Source organism: Atheta coriaria, unplaced genomic scaffold (genome assembly GCF_025399875.1).
Source record: "Atheta coriaria isolate IRGN ID8LTWV9N9 unplaced genomic scaffold, Caltech_Dcor_3.1 hic_scaffold_7_pilon, whole genome shotgun sequence".
Taxonomy (NCBI): Eukaryota; Metazoa; Arthropoda; class Insecta; order Coleoptera; family Staphylinidae; genus Dalotia; species Dalotia coriaria.
This window is the reverse complement of record NW_027045449.1, coordinates 883,886-900,179: the sequence shown is the minus strand read 5'-3', so window position 1 is coordinate 900,179 and position 16,294 is coordinate 883,886. Positions and strand designations below refer to the sequence as shown.

General features: G+C 35.8%; 1 protein-coding gene across 8 annotated transcripts in view; it reads right to left on the bottom strand.

The window, feature by feature from the left end:
• The window catches only part of LOC135796425 (inactive dipeptidyl peptidase 10), a 45,364-nt gene that overhangs the window by 10,773 nt on the left and 18,297 nt on the right, over positions 1 to 16,294 (bottom strand). For 3 of the 8 annotated variants that reach the window (XM_065308444.1, XM_065308443.1, XM_065308442.1), the window contains exons 2-6: positions 8,091 to 8,333; positions 4,045 to 4,215; positions 2,474 to 2,611; positions 2,151 to 2,225; positions 2,045 to 2,065 (exon numbers count right to left, since the gene is read on the bottom strand). In XM_065308444.1, the coding sequence (XP_065164516.1) occupies positions 2,045 to 2,065; positions 2,151 to 2,225; positions 2,474 to 2,611; positions 4,045 to 4,215; positions 8,091 to 8,195 (510 nt within the window). In that variant the 5' untranslated portion in view covers positions 8,196 to 8,333. Of the gene's footprint in view, positions 1 to 2,044; positions 2,066 to 2,150; positions 2,226 to 2,473; positions 2,612 to 4,044; positions 4,216 to 8,090; positions 8,334 to 11,586; positions 11,609 to 12,861; positions 13,028 to 16,294 lie in introns of those variants that run through there. The other 5 variants (XM_065308441.1, XM_065308440.1, XM_065308447.1 and 2 more) reach the window with 5 other exon arrangements.

Below are 16,294 nucleotides of genomic sequence, written 5' to 3'. Positions count from 1 at the left end.
GGGAGTATCGCTAACGTAATAACCGAAACCGAAACGACCGCGAACCGCACACCGTGGCGAAACTACCAAACTAAACCCTTGAAATGCTCAAGAATTCATCATAACTAATATTTCTAACCTAAAAAAGACTTGTAACATTAAAAAATGCATACCGGAAATTAAATTTGAACATTTCAAATGCAATTTCCTATTGATAAATGCGAATTTTGCGTAGAAAACTATTTTTAGCGATAAAATCATATTTATAGGTTCTGGTGAGTGTTAATTTTGTAATTTTAATGCAAATATAATCTAGATAGGCGTGAAAAACGCACGACGTGAACGTAGATATTAGCCGCCTCTTTGTTTACAAGAAATTTCGAATTTCGTTTTGAATTCGCACTGAAAAGCAAAGCAACGAGGAGTGTGCGTGACTTTTAGCCATTAAAACCTGACCCAGAAATAATCGCGCTACTCACACCGTGACACCGCGCACCCTTGCCCCCCATGGGGGATGAATGCCCAACCCTACGTGACTATCACAATCATCACCCGCCGCCCCCACAGTGTACAAATCAGTATTTAAACTGGAATTAAAGTTGTAGAAGAAAGTTGCAAATGCAACATTGCAAGTTGTTTTTGTTGATAACTTTTAAACTATTCGGGAAAATTAAAAATTCTTTTTAGTAATAGTTTAAGAATTTAATTCTCTATATAATGATGAATTAGAATTTCTTTAAAAAAATTTATATAGAAAGATATAAACAAAGTAAAGAAAAAATGTAATATTTAACTTTAACACCCGGTAACTTTTTAAATATTAAAGTTACAATAAAATTCATTATATAATTAAATGTATAATTTAATACTTCATTGACCACAAAAAGAAAATTTAAAATATTTCAATTAGTTTAAAAGTTATTAACAAAAAACTTGACCGTTGTCATTGAAGTATGACCACTAAGCAAAATTTAATAGTAAGTATTTAATATTAAGCCATAAAATAGAAACTTGAACACATTGTTCATAACCTCAAAATGTGTCGGTGGATGCGCCAGAGCTTTACCGCTTTCGCTGAATTTGTCGTCCCTAAGGGTGGCTAAACCGCGAAGGCGTAAACTACACGAGCGGACATAAAAGAGACAACGCACACCGCACGCGCGCCGCACGATAAGGTAGCCGCCAGATAGAATGCCGCCTCGGCCACACGAAGGTAGGGTAGGAGGCCGGCGGCGGGTGGCCTGCAGCCGCCTCCCAAGCAAGGGTTCGATGTTTGATGGGAAAACTTGTGACGACGCAGCGCGAGATTAACCTTTGACCCATATCTTAATACGAATCGAGCGCGCCTCCACCACGCATGAGACCACTACTCAAATATACAGAGTGTTTCCACACACAAAAATAATTTAAAAAATAAAAATCACTCTGTATAATTAAATTTAGGTTAAATTCCAAGACAAAAGAACGTAATTACGACTGCAGTCAGTCACCCACTTCCGGTTGGCGAAGAGATGTGCGCTTTGAGGTTAGATAACGAACGTTTTAATAGATTTGGCGCACGTGTGCGGGTTAACGATGACTGATTCGCTGATTAACGAGCCCCCATTTTGAATTAGGTTAGACTCGACTACTACTTATACTCAGCGCGCAATTAGATTAGGATAGTCGTACACGAGAGTAGATGTAAAATTAGGTTAGTGTAGATAACGCCATCTACGGTGTTAATTAGTCGATCTGGTTTAAACGATTTGCTTTATGGCGCTTTTGTCGCATTGAATGCCATGAATGCCATGAATGCCAAATTGGGTGCTTGCGATAAAGAAAAAAAAAAGAGAAATATAAATGAAAGGATAAACGATGCGGACATGAAACGGTTATTTCGCGAAAATTACCAAGTCGTTACGCGTTTATCGCGCTGTCATTATACTAGCATTAGTACCGCGTGAATTGAATAAATTCATTGTTATCATTCAATAACGCACAAGATTAACACACGTAATAATGTGTTAATAATATTAGTTTTTCTCGGTTAACAAGAAAAATGAAATTGTAAAAATCTACTTACTACACGATTGTTTTTAAAAATCTATAAAGATAAACACAAGGAGAAGAAAGAAATTATTTACATACAAATAGAAATAAATAAATAATGGTTGTGATTTTGCACTTACTTGTTTAACATTATGCTCGAATAATACGTATTTAAGGTCCTTGGTGCACTGATAACCTCTGACATTTAATTGTCGCTGAAACAGGCAACCAATCACACACATCACACAAATTGCTAAATTTGTTTCGAGCGCACGCTGCGCAACCACGTACACATAATTAGCCGTGTTTATTATGCACACCGACACGCACAGTCGTTTATTTGCGTATTGCCGCGCGTTTCCGTGCGATTTGCCGGCTGACATGTGACTAATTATTTTATGGTTATATCGCTGTGCGTGAGGTTATGTTGCTGTAGCTGCGCACCAGCAGATGCGGTACTCACCAGCGTGTGATTAGTAACCAGCAGGCTAATTGTAAAATTGCTCGTGTCTAATAGGGTTAAGCCGCCGTCGTCGCTCTGGAACACGAAGTGCGTGCTCGATACCCACGATGGTGGCAATCTGCTTGGATTTAAATGTCCCTGGAACAAAATTTTTGAATTTTTTAGAGTTTTTTGAGTTTTTTACATTTTTTTGTTTAATAAATGATGGAAAATCTTTTAAAAGATGAAACAAAATTCTTAAAAATTAATTTTAAAGGTTGCCTAATAAAATATCGGTATTAATACCGGTATACCGATATTTTAATTTAAAAAATACCGGTATTGAATGTTAAATTTTAAAAATTTTCGATTTTTTAAATTTTTATGTTTCATAAATTATAATTGTAAGGTTTCCCATTAAAATACCGGTATTAATACCAATACACCGGTATTTATATTTAAAGAAACCGGTATTTGACTTAAAATTCACATCACTGAACCCATTTTTTCCATCCCCGAGATTTAAATTTATCTGTCAGCCATTTTGTTTCGAAACAACATGCGACATGATGTCCTGATGTCGCTTATATTGGCCTATTAATATGTATTCCCCGTGTCGGAATGTTCGCACTTCATAAATATTTCACAACCCCCCGACGCTCCACACTCTAATGCACTTTCCAAGGCGCGCAGAGATACAATACACAAACACACAATGCGACAAGAGGACAGAGCAAGCACACTCGAGCTGAATTCCGCGCCGAGAATCCGAGTCAAACTTTAAGCTTTCACGCTTCCAGCATCTCCACACCATCCCTCGGATTCTGGTGCGTGTACCAATCGTCCCGCACCCACCATCCCAACTAGTGCAAATTGATGCAAATTGCCGTTGTTAACGCTCTGTTTTATTTTAATTATTTAAACAGAACGCGTCGAAAGCGCGCGCGCGCGCGCCGGCCCTGTCATCCGTGCGGCGAATAACAATTGCCGTTTATCGTAGGGTTGCCGGAGGGTGTTTCACTTCACTTCGACACTTTGCACGCGCCTCATTTCGAAAAGATAATAAGAATTTGACCCGAGCACTACTAAACTCTGATCATCATCATGATGGTAAATGATTTTGTTTTAAAATAAATTTATACTCGAATAAATACTTTGAAGGTATTAAACTCGGTGAACTATTTGAAATTACAGAGATAATAGTAGTGTTATCGCACGTGATGGTACCGATTACCGCTGACGATGCACGCAAATCCGTTGAAATAGTTTCGATATTCACATGAGCGTAAATTCCGCAAATGCCACACAAATAGGCATAGATCTGTATATTTGGTTGCATACAATAAATGTTACATAACCAAACCTATAAAGGTATTGAAAACGTAAATTTGTTTTAAAAGAACAGCAAAACTCCACGTTTAACCTCAATTTTGCACCCTTAAAATTATTTTTTCGCAATAAAAAGTACCCCATGTCCTATTCCATTGTATAAACTATAAATTTACTAAATTTTATCAAAATTACTTCGGTAGTTTCCGAGTTATCGAGGAACAAACATACATTTTTAAATATTTTTACGTTTTTTTCATTACCTGCAGATATTCATCAAGATTCATACGCTTGCCATGCCAGTAAAGAAGCTCGTCGACATAGCCGAGCAGGTAGATGGCGGTGACGATGCCGGAAATGACCAGGCTGATCACCAGCAGCGAGAAGATGATCGACCACCAGTTGTGCCCCTCCTCGCCGTGCAGCGCTAGCTCCTACGGGAAGAATCACAATGTGAACGCATAAAACGCATTTCGCATCACTGCGAATTAATGCGTTAAGCAAAAATCATTCGCATGCCAAAAACTAAGAAACTAATAGACTAAAGTTGAAAATTTACTTCATTTACTTTAATCAATTTGCAAAAATTTTCTTCATGTGCAATTGTGTTGTGTGAATTCATTTGTCATCAATCAACTAATTACTAATTTTAAAAGGTCTCAATTTTCAAGATGCAATAATTTTTTCTTTTAATTGTTTATACACTCTGGATATTAAAAAAAAATAATTTAAAAAATTTGTATCGATGAATTTGTTTGTTTTGATTTAAAATTTTGATTTTCTGTTGATTTAGTTTTAATTAATTACAAAGTGCTTGGCAATCACTCGAAATTACTAACGCGTTTCCAACGGCCGCGATAATCGCCATCGATTCGCATCAATTTCGATTAACGGTTATCAATATCGACAAGCGGCCGTCGCCGATGCGCCAAATTGTTTATTAAGCGACGAGAGCTACAATTCGATTACTCGTAGGCCTCGACAGCAAACTCATCGATACGTCATAAATAATGTTCGCAAGCATTAAACACAACAAATAAATGTATGCTACAAGTTGTTAGACTCAATAAGGGCACAAAACGTGTGGCTACATACTAGAAATCAAGTCAGTACTCATACTCATTCCATGGCTTTGAAAATTGGTCAAGGGCACATACCAAATACCACTATTTTACCAAGATATGGATCATTACCAAATACCAATACCAATTTATAAAGTTTATAAAATGGGGTGCTGAAAATAGGTAAGTACGCTGTGTTTTTTACAGTTTTTGGGAGTTAGAATAATGAATAATGACACAAAAACATATTTTTTTTAAGTAAGAATATTCCATGACTTAGGACATAGTCTGGAAGTGAAGGGTGTGAAATATCGGAAATATCAATATCGGTATACTAAATACTAACATATTTTTCGTCACATTTTACGACAATTCCAATATATTTTTGAAAGATTTGATTGCGATTTACTCGAAAACTAAAAGAGATAGGAAGGCCAAAGCGTAGATTCTTAATCTACGAAACATTCTCTACAAGATAGACTAGTTAAAATCGAAATCTAAGAGATGAAATTTTGGGTCTTAAGAAAAAATGGGCAAGGGGGGGTGCTTGATACTTTTTTTCGACGATTTTCAAAAATTAATATCTCTTAAACTAAAAGAGATAGCAACCAGCGGATTGTAGATTACGGTAGAATGAATCATTCTCTATCAGATAAAAATATAAAATAATTATATATCCTACAGTAAAAAGTCGAAAAACGCGACTAAAAGTGCTAAAAAGTGACATTTTTCAATTTTTGACCATTTTCTTCAAATGGGAATATCTCGTAAACTAAAAGTGATAGGAAGCCCAAATCGCAGATTCTTGATCTACGAAAAATTCTCTACAAGATAGGCTAGTTAAAATCGAAATCTATGTGATGAAATTTTAGGTCTTAAGAAAAAAATGGGCAAGGGGGGGTGCTTGATACTTTTTATCGACGATTTTCAAAAATTAATATCTCTTAAACTAAAAGAGATAGCAACCAGAGGATTGTAGAATATGGAAGATTGGATCATTCTCTATTAGCTAGGGAATTAAAATGATTTAATTTCAAAGAGTAAAAGGTCGAAAAATGCGACTAAAAGTACTAAAAAGTGACATTTTTCAATTTTTGACCATTTTCTTTAAATGTGAATATCTCGTAAACTAAAGGAGGTAGGAAGGCCAAATCGTAGATTCTTAATCTACAAACATTCTCTACAAGATAGACTAGTTAAAATCGAAATCTGAGAGATGAAATTTTGTGTCATAAGAAAAAAATGGGCAAGGGGGGGTGCTTGATACTTTTTTTCGACGATTTTCAATAATTAATATCTCTTAAACTAAAAGAGATAGCAACCAGCGGATTGTAGAATATGGAAGATTGGATCATTCACTATTAGCTAGTGAATTAAAATGATTTAATTTCAAAGAGTAAAAGGTCGAAAAACGCGACTAAAAGTGCTAAAAAGTGACATTTTTCAATTTTTGACCATTTTCTTCAAATGTGAATATCTCGTAAACTAAAGGAGGTAGGAAGGCGAAATCGTAGATTCTTAATCTACAAAACATTCTCTACAAGATAGACTAGTTAAAATCGAAATCTGAGAGATGAAATTTTGTGTCATAAGAAAAAAATGGGCAAGGGGGGGTGCTTGATACTTTTTTTCGACGATTTTCAATAATTAATATCTCTTAAACTAAAAGAGATAGCAACCAGCGGATTGTAGAATATGGAAGATTGGATAATTCTCTATTAGATAGGGACTAAAAATTATTTAATTTCAAAGAGTAAAATGTCGAAAAATGCTACTAAAAGTGCAAAAAAGTGACATTTTTCAATTATTGACCATTTTCTTCAAATGTGAATATCTCGTAAACTAAAAGAGATAGGAAGCCCAAATCGCAGATTCTTGATCTACGAAAAATTCTCTACAAGATAGGCTAGTTAAAATCGAAATCTAAGAGATGAAATTTTAGGTCTTAAGAAAAAAAATGGGCAAGGGGGGGTGCTTGATACTTTTTTTCGACGATTTTCAATAATTAATATCTCTTAAACTAAAAGAGATAGCAACCAGCGGATTGTAGAATATAGAAGATTGGATCATTCTCTATTAGCTAGGGACTTAAAATTATTTAATTTCAATGAGTAAAAGGTCGAAAAACGCGACGAAAAGGGCTAAAAAGTGACATTTTGCAATTTTTGCCCATTTTATTCAATCGCGAATATCTCGTAAACTAAAAGAGATAAATAAGATCAGATCGCAGCGTCTTAATCTACGGACCAATCTCTATCAGATAGGATAGTTAAAAGGGAAATCTGAGAGATGACATTTTGAGTCATAAGAAAAAAATGGGCAAGGGGGGGTGCTTGATACTTTTTTTCGACGATTTTCAAAAATTCATATCTCTTAAACTAAAAGAGATAGCTACCAACGAATTGTTTATTATGAAAGATTGGAAAATTCTCTATCAGATAAAAATATAAAATAATTAGATTTCCTACAGTAAAAGGTCGAAAATCGCGACTAAAAGTGCTAAAAAGTGACATTTTTCAATTTTTGACCATTTTCTTCAATTGTGAATATCTCGTAAACTAAAAGAGATAGGAAGGCCAAATCGCAGATTCTTAATCTACGGAACATTCTCTATAAGCGTTTAAATTCTTTAGTTCTTAAGATTGGGCTAAGCCAGTTAAAATTGTCTTTGCAACATATTTATAAAAACTGTTACCCCACTGGCGACCCAATATCAACATTAAAATACCGGTATTGCACTCAAAATTCACAACCCTACAGTCAACTACTCGTCAAAAGCCATAGAATATTCATCCAATTCCTTAATATACAAAATGTAAAACATGTCCACATTTAAAACAATAAAAAAAATAAAAACTGATGTTTTTGTGTCAATTATTTGAATTGGATATTTTTTTGTATCAAAGTTTCTCTGGTTTAAAATTCCATTCCGGATGCACTATGCATTTAAATGTGAATTTGCATCAATTACAGCTCCACTTTTCTGCAACTAATTTAAATAGCCATTACACGCAAGACGTATTTTCCTTTCTTGCAGAAACAAATTACAAATTCCCGCTATTTGTACTACGGCGCAGAGGTGTAATTAAGCTTATCACGAAATATGAACAATCTAGATCATTGGTGGTGGGGGGGGGTTCGCAGTCAGTGGCGTGCAGTGAAAGTATAGTGGTACGTTCAAGATTACGTTACGTAAAACACGATCTCGGTTGGAGATCGTGCTGGGCACGTCGTCGTCGAGTACTGACCTCGTCGCTACCTACCTCATCCTTTTTGGACTTATCGCCGACCTGTAGGGTTTCGTCCGGAGGCAGACGCCATGCGCCCTTTTCACATTGCACATTCGCGTGCATCCCGCCGGCGCCCCCAAACGCGCGCCGATCTGCGCCACCGTTGTAAGCGCCGCCGCCGCCGCCACTGTCGTCGCTAAGTCGCGCACGATTCCAACCTCAATTCGGCGCTAGCAGAACCAAGTAACTTGTTGCAAACACCTGAAAAATAAAAACACAAAACATTAAAACATAACCTAAAAATTATTTTTAATTTTCAGGTTATATATGCGCATAAATTTGATAATTTATGAACGTGCGCGTATTAAATTCGAGTTTTGGGCCAAACGCTTCCGGTTTTTATTGTTCCCTATAGAGCAATGAGTGAAAATAATAAATTCGCGCACCCCGCATTAAAACGCGAGCAAACAAAACACAAAACAATCAAATTCTAAGGTTATGTTGCGAAATTCTAACCTAAAACAGCTAAAAAATACCTAAGAGTGAAATATTCAGAGTTTTCATGGCTATTCATGTGTGAAACAATTGAATCATCGTCGTTGGACGATAAAAGCGCATTCTCGCGACCACATGCTGGTTTTATCGACGCCATTTTGTCCACAAAGTTACACACAACACACGTATTTTATCTGCAAGTTCATAAAGTGAATCCCGAATACTGAATGGAAATGAAACAATGTATCGCCATATCTGTACAAGATAAATGGTTTTTATGCGCGGGAATTTATTTAACTTTGTTTGCAGTTGGGTCAACACAATAGATAACTTTCAACTTTCAAGTGGAAATGGCGCACAAAACTATCGAAATAAATTTGCAACGTTGCGAAATTCGGCCCGGATGTGAGAGTTTTAACTTTAAACTCAAAAGTTTAATACAAAACTCGATTAGAAGTTGTGTGTGAAAAATTAAATTAAATTATTTCTAGGTTAGGACTGGGAATAGAAGTACATTGGGTACAGAAATAGAAAAAGCACATAAAGTTGCCTGCATACCGGGCGTAAATCTCGTCCTTAGGCACAGATTGTTGAGCGCGCAGTGGCGCGTGATCAATGGACGGAAGTCCGCGACCGGAAGAAGACTTCCGTTTTCATTAGTATGAAAATGGGTCATTACAAGGACGAAAAAACAACGCGCATGCAAAAATATTCAATAATATGTTGTTTCAGGTTGTACGCCTCGCATTTTTGACGAGATCTAAAGAATAAATTAGCTTTTAAAATATATTATGCAACAGTTTAATTAAAATCGAAATTACGCCCGAGTCGGCCGAAAATTTCCAACATCAAAAAACGAGTACAACGAGTCCTGAACACTCGTGAGTAAAATGTCCGCACGTCCGGCGCTTCAACGCCTCTCTGGACCACGTCCTTCGTCCTCACTTCTCATCATCACATTACAGCGTTCAAATTCAACATTTAGACAACAAAACATTTAGAAAAGTCTGAATAGCAATAAATATGCAAACAAAACTCTGAAAAATTTCTAAATATTTTATATTTTCATAAAACCTAATTGGAGTTAATTATTTTAAACTTTTTACGAGTTGAACTAATTTTTCGCGTAGAATGGTCAGCGCGTAATTGTGCCTCTGGTGCGTAATTAAGTTTAGTTTTAATTGGGCCCGTCGAGCGTCAGTTGAAAAACGACACACGCTAGAAACACTAAAAACCCTGCGCTATACTAGAAACTTTATTTTTTGACAGATGTATTGTACTGTAAAACTACAAAACTTTAAAAACTGCAATTTTTCTTCGTAATTGCCGTCAAATTGGCGTAAAACAATTTTGTTTTCGCGTTGATTTTAACATTTTGACATTACCACCTCGCCTCTAAGTAGAAATGACAAGCCTGTATTTTTATTCGGCACAAATGCTAATTTTAGAAGCCACGCAAACACTTAACGTGATTAATTTTGGACGCGCCCTTTGAAACAGAGAAATAAAATAGTAAAAAACTAAAATAAATTTAAATTTTCTTCATTTACCAACTAAAATTACAAAATGTAACAATTTAAAGCAGAAATAAAAGCAAAAGAAAAAAATCAACAATAAAATTACGTTTTGTTTGTTTTTTCTCTTCAGTTTTGTGTATATTTGTATGTTTAGTTGCCTGCGCGCCTCCGTGCACACTCTTATTTCCAATTTCTTGTTTTGTTTCGTCTTTCGTGCGCGCGGCGAGCGAGAATTTCGAGTTTAATTTGACAAAGTGACGAATTACTTTTGCACGGCAGCGGCGGCGGCGGCGACGTGCCCGGAAAATGCACAAAGTCCTAAAACTCCACCCGGCAAAACAACTAACAATGACGCGAACGTAAAATAAAAAAGCAGTTAATGCCGCATTTCACCAGCTGCACACACTCGAAACGTAAAAAGTAAAAGAAAAGCGCACTAAAAATAAAACTAAATGCACCTCTGCACGAATCAAAATACCACCTGAATGTACGATATTTATGTTTATTTGCATTTTGAGGTTATTCTGTTTTGATATTTTATAATTTCGGCAGGAAGCGCGTAGCGGAGGCGCAATAATCGTAAAATGTAATAACTTGGACTCTTTTCGGAGGCGTTCGATGCGCGGTTTTATGCGAAAAACGCGCCGGAAGCATCTAACTGGCTCTAACCTAAAAGTTTATTAGCTAATTTTTTTACTTGGACTCGCCTAACAATGTATAAATAGAAATAAACAGGAAAGCAGAAAGAAAGACATAAAAAACGCTGGGGATAAAGATAAAATGAATTTGTTTGTTTATTAGATCATTTTAAGAGTTTCTAACCTAAAAAAATGTTCTATTTATTTTTTAACCTAAAATTTTCAATTTTTTCACAAAAAAAATTTTGTTTTGTTTTTTGATGAGATAAATCAGCTAAAAATAGCCTAGACTGTTACAAGTTGTTTTCACAGTGTCTTCCGGTTTCCGGAATATACGAAAATAACAGAAATCGCGAAAATCACAAACGATTGAGGGCTGCGAGGGCTGAGGGTGGAGTATTTGTCGCGTCAGTCAAAAAAAACACGGAGCAAAAAGTCGACGCAAACAACAAAACGCTGAAGATTAGGGACGCCGGCAGGGATAAAGGGATTCGCAAGGCTCCGGGATGAACTTTTGCCGAATGACGCATAAGAAAGTTGTAAACTGCCAACTTTATCTACTCGTTTCCCGCTGTTTTCGCGCGTGCGCACAAAATATTCAATTCTATTTTATTTTAATTTAAAAAATTTTTACTTGTTTATAATATTCCAGAAACCAATTGGGATGTAAAGTAAATAATGCGCACCCTGCAACCCTTTGCAAATATTACAAAACACACAAACACGACGCATGGGAATACGCTAAGAATAAATATTGTTTTCTTGTTATCTCTTGGAAAATATTATTCAAATCAAGTTTATAGTGAGCGTGGAAAACGCCGTATATGAAAATTGATGTTATTTGTGTTGCCTACCTATAAATACCTGCGATTTTCTTTTCTTTGTTTGTTTTCCGAGCCATATTTGCGCGCAGAGCTATAAAATATCTGCCCCCGGCGTGATTTACCGCTTTATTTAGATGTCCAATGGCGGTTTACAACAGTAAATAACTTTGCGACGCTGTGGAAACTTTCTGAAAACTTTTAATTCTTTTTTTAGCAAAAAATGTGTTGGAAATACTTTTGATCTGATGAAATTTGTAATTCGTGATTGCTAGTTTCTTATTGTGTGCTTTGTGCAGACGGTGCTCTTTGGTCGTGTGCCGGGCGTAATTAAAGATTAAAGGATCCTAAAATTAAAGCCCAAAGCACGCAATTAACTTTTTTCGGGCGCGCGCGTTTGGTGCAAGGGCGAGCGAGCGTCGTTTGTACGACTTTTGTCGATTTCCGCAATTTCTCTCAGCCGTGCGCTCATTTTCCGTTTAATCGGCGACAAAATCGAACGGTGCGAAAAAATGTGGATTAATCGCACACCGCCGGCGAGCCACGGTCGTAAAGCGGCGATTCCGGCCCATCGGAGCGATTATAGTTGAGCGTGCGATGAAAAATCAAACCGAAACTTACCCAAAGTACTTCACTTTCACTAGTTATACTCGTAAATTAGTACAAGATTATTATCATGATTTAAACACATTTTGTCTATAAATTTATCAAATTCTTAAGTTTCAAGACAAAATAAATCATTTTAAAAATATTTTTCACTAACTGATTATTTGATTAAGTTTGTGGTTTATTATTAAAATAATAAAGAAGAAAATTATTTAATTTAAACAAAAAGTTAATATTTTGTTGTTATTTATGTTTGATTTGAATTGTAACTGCAATTGAATTTGAATTCACACGGTCGCTGGACTTGTTTTTATCATTAAACTACAAAACACATCACCGATGTAAACAAAATATAGAATTGTATTCAGGTAAAATGTGCGCATCGCGTAATCTCACACGAACAAGACTATCTCCACGCGGTTTCACTACCACAAACAAACAAGAATTGAATGCAAATAAGTGCATTGTAGCACCATCTCGAGTTGATTTATGATATCATAAACTATAACACAATGAAACTTGTTTTGAACAAATCCGTGTGCTGTTTTAATGTGTTAGACGAAACAAAACTGATGAAATGACAAAATGCGTGACAGTGTCTGCATTAAATGCATTCTAATGAATATCAGTAGATTTAAATTGATTAGTTGTATTCTTTTGTATTTTTTTTTTCATTTTTTTAAATGTTTTTCTTATTTTTTTATGTGCTTACCAATTTTTCTAGCCGTGATTGATTAAAAACGAATTTGACACTTTAATATTGCAGATATCAGCTGTAGCACATGTAAAAACTAATTGAAACTGTTGGAGCAAGAATTTCAGCACGTTTTACATACGATATCGCTGCTTAGCACGCGTTCGCCTGCAAGAATGCGCCGTTTTCGTCGCCTCGTCGCGGGCGCCGACTGTCCTTTTATTTTTAACGCATTCGCGCAGAAAAAGTCGCGAATATTCACGTTATACCAAGAGGAAACTTTTATATTTTGTCATATAAAACATCCTGCGGAAATATTTTTCAAATTTATGTCTTATATTTCTTTCTAAATCTATTTTTATATATAATTTATCCATCTTGATAAATAATAAATTTAAATTGTTATGTTTTGTTGATTTGTAAATGTTTTTCTTTTTTTTGCCAACCTGTATGTTGAAGATTTTCGTAAAGCAGGAAAAATTATTCACCATTAAGCCAAGTGTTTGAGCATTCGGTGCCAATAGTAGTGGGTTTCTGTGCCAAGTACGCGACATTCAAACATTTATATTCACTGTTGTCTTTGAAGATGTTGATGATATCAGCGCAATAACGATACACGGATTTTCAGCGGTTGCACAAAATTATAAATATTTATAAATACTATTAAAGGAATTGGACTCATGACAAAATTATTTTAATCCTTAAACATGTGGAAAGTATATTACTATGGGTGTAAAATACCGGTATTAATATCGGTATACCGGTTTTTTCACAAGTAAACGAAAACTTTTGAAGTAAAAAACGCAAAAAGTTGTTTAAAATAAAAATCTGTCAATTAAGAGTGTAAAATACCGGTAGTAATGCCAGTATACCGGTATTTTTACTTTCAAATACCGGTATTTTTCAAAACTATTTTTTATTACTTTGTTATTAATGTAAAATTTAATTAATTTATTTTTTTAAATACCGGTATTGCCGGTATACCGATATTAACCGGTATTTAAAATTCATGTCCCCAACACTTGATTCTAAACCACATTTTTTGTTGTTTTTAGTTAATTTATGCAACACTAGAAAGAATTCCCCTCGTGTTGTGCGAGAGTAGTGAAGTCTCTTTGATTGTTTCCGCAGTTGTTTCGTTAGATTATTGGTTTGACCTACTGCGTTTTCGAGTCGTGCGTGTTTTATTCGCGGTGCGCCGGAAGCCGAGCGGGCAAAGGGTGGAAGCAGTTTCGCGGCGCGGTTGACATTAGTAATAGTCGGAAATACGGCCGGGCCGGAGCCGCGACGCCAATAAGTCAGTCTGCGCAGAACAATAGACGGGCCACGATTCACTCCAAACTGAAAATTCACACAAATCCCGTTCCGTGCAATTTACATCAAACCAAAACCAAAAAAAAGAAAAAAAATCAGGACAACCAACCACAGAATTAATTAACACAACACGACGCGCCATTTTGTAGAATAATAATTAATGTTGTAGTAATAATTAGCAAGCTATTAAAAAATTGAAATTCCGCGCGGGAATCTTATAGCGTTTTGCGTACTGGTATAATGAATAATTAGCACAATTGGCTCGCGCTGTGCACAGCAGCAACTAGTTTCGAAACTGCAAACTGCAGCTGATGACGAAGAGATCTGCGTCGTCAAGTTCGTACTCGAAGCGAGAAGTTGCGCGTGAATGCCGCGCCGGAAACTGCTGGCAACATCATCATCTTTATAATCATCATTATCGCTTCTTTCCGCAGCCGGGGCGCTAATTTAATGAAGCCACTCGTGATTGCTACTCGAAAATTACAAATGCACTTCAGGCATTGAGAATGTTAAATCGTGTTAGAATTTTGATTCAATCATGATACTTATGACTCGTTTCAAATTTACATACTAAAAAAACCGGTATTAATATCGGTAAACCGGTATTTTTATTTTACCCTGCATTAAAAACAAAAAATACCAAATTCTTCTTCATTTAAGTAAAATTACGAATTATTTAAACTAAAATTGAAACTAAATCTATTACTTTACCCCATTCTACCTCTAATTATATTCGTATTTACATTTATATTTTATTTCACTAGCGACATGTTTCAACTTGCTTAGAAAACAACAAAAAACTCTCCGATGTAAACAAAACATAAAATTGTATTCAGGTAAAGTGTGCGCATCGTGTGATCTCACACGGACAAGATTATCTCCATGCGGTTTTCACTACCACAACCAAACTAGAATTAAATGCAAATAACGTCATAGTAGCGCCATCTATGCCCAAATTTATAAAACTATACTTAAGTCAGTATAATGCAGCTCAGCACTCAAGGACAAATATTTCTGCTGCTAACAAACAAGTTAAAAACTATAAATAATGAAAATCTATCAAAATATTGCAGTAATTATTTAAACAATTACTTTGTTAATACAATTAAACACTAAAAATCTAATTTTTTCTTTCCTTCTCAAAACTTTTCCCCTTTTTGACTTACAGTTATCTCAAATTTAACTAAAACTTAGTTTTTGAAGAAAATGTTGATATTATTAAACCTTCCCCTGCACAAGTATTTCCTCCCGCGTGTTGAAAACAAACTTCCGCGCAAAAATAGTTCATCTTGATGCGTCAGTTTTGCATGTCGTGCCTATTCAGCTCATTTCCTAGTGTTTCGCTTGTCTCGCGCGTAGTTCCGCCGAAGAACTTCTCGAAAAGTTATTCCCCACTTGTAACTAATACAACCACCTCGCGTTCCTCGCCACTTATATCTAAATCTCAGCAAGTTCTACTCAGCACAAGTGGAAAATTAATATCCGCGTGTGTATTATTTATGCGTCGGCGCTAGTTTAACCACTTTTAACGTTAAAGGGTAAAACTCATAAACAGGCCGGAAATGAACAAGACGCCATTGTTACACATCCATATATACGCTTGCTTTTATCGTTATCATGCATCTTCCTTCCGCTTTTTCAACTTGAATGTTAAATCTTTGTTTTCCGACGGAATTTCAGAATTTTCTTTGTTTTGTTGTGCGCTGCGCGCGAATTAATGACTGCGCTAATCCAACAACCCGAAATTATCCGACCGGAAAACCGGAAAATAGGCGCATGACGTGCGGAACACACGAATACCGGCGTTTAAATACGAATGAATCATAAAGGAGCATGAAAGTGAAGGGAAAAGTTGATTTAGGGCGGGTTTTCACCACGTAGGAATATTTTTTTCTTTTGCTGCTTTTTGGGAGGGTTAGTCAATAATCAATTAAGAATCGCTTTCCATAATTGCATTAATGCTCGCCGCCCATGAATAATTCCATCAAGTTTATTAATCAAACAACACTTTTCTATTCTGGGGCGTTTCTTTAGGGCCATAAAATAAATGATGTTTGATTTGATGACTTGAGTATTTGTTTAAGAAAGTGCGTCAGGCAGATGTAGATGTAATTAATCAAAGGGAATGAAAAATATT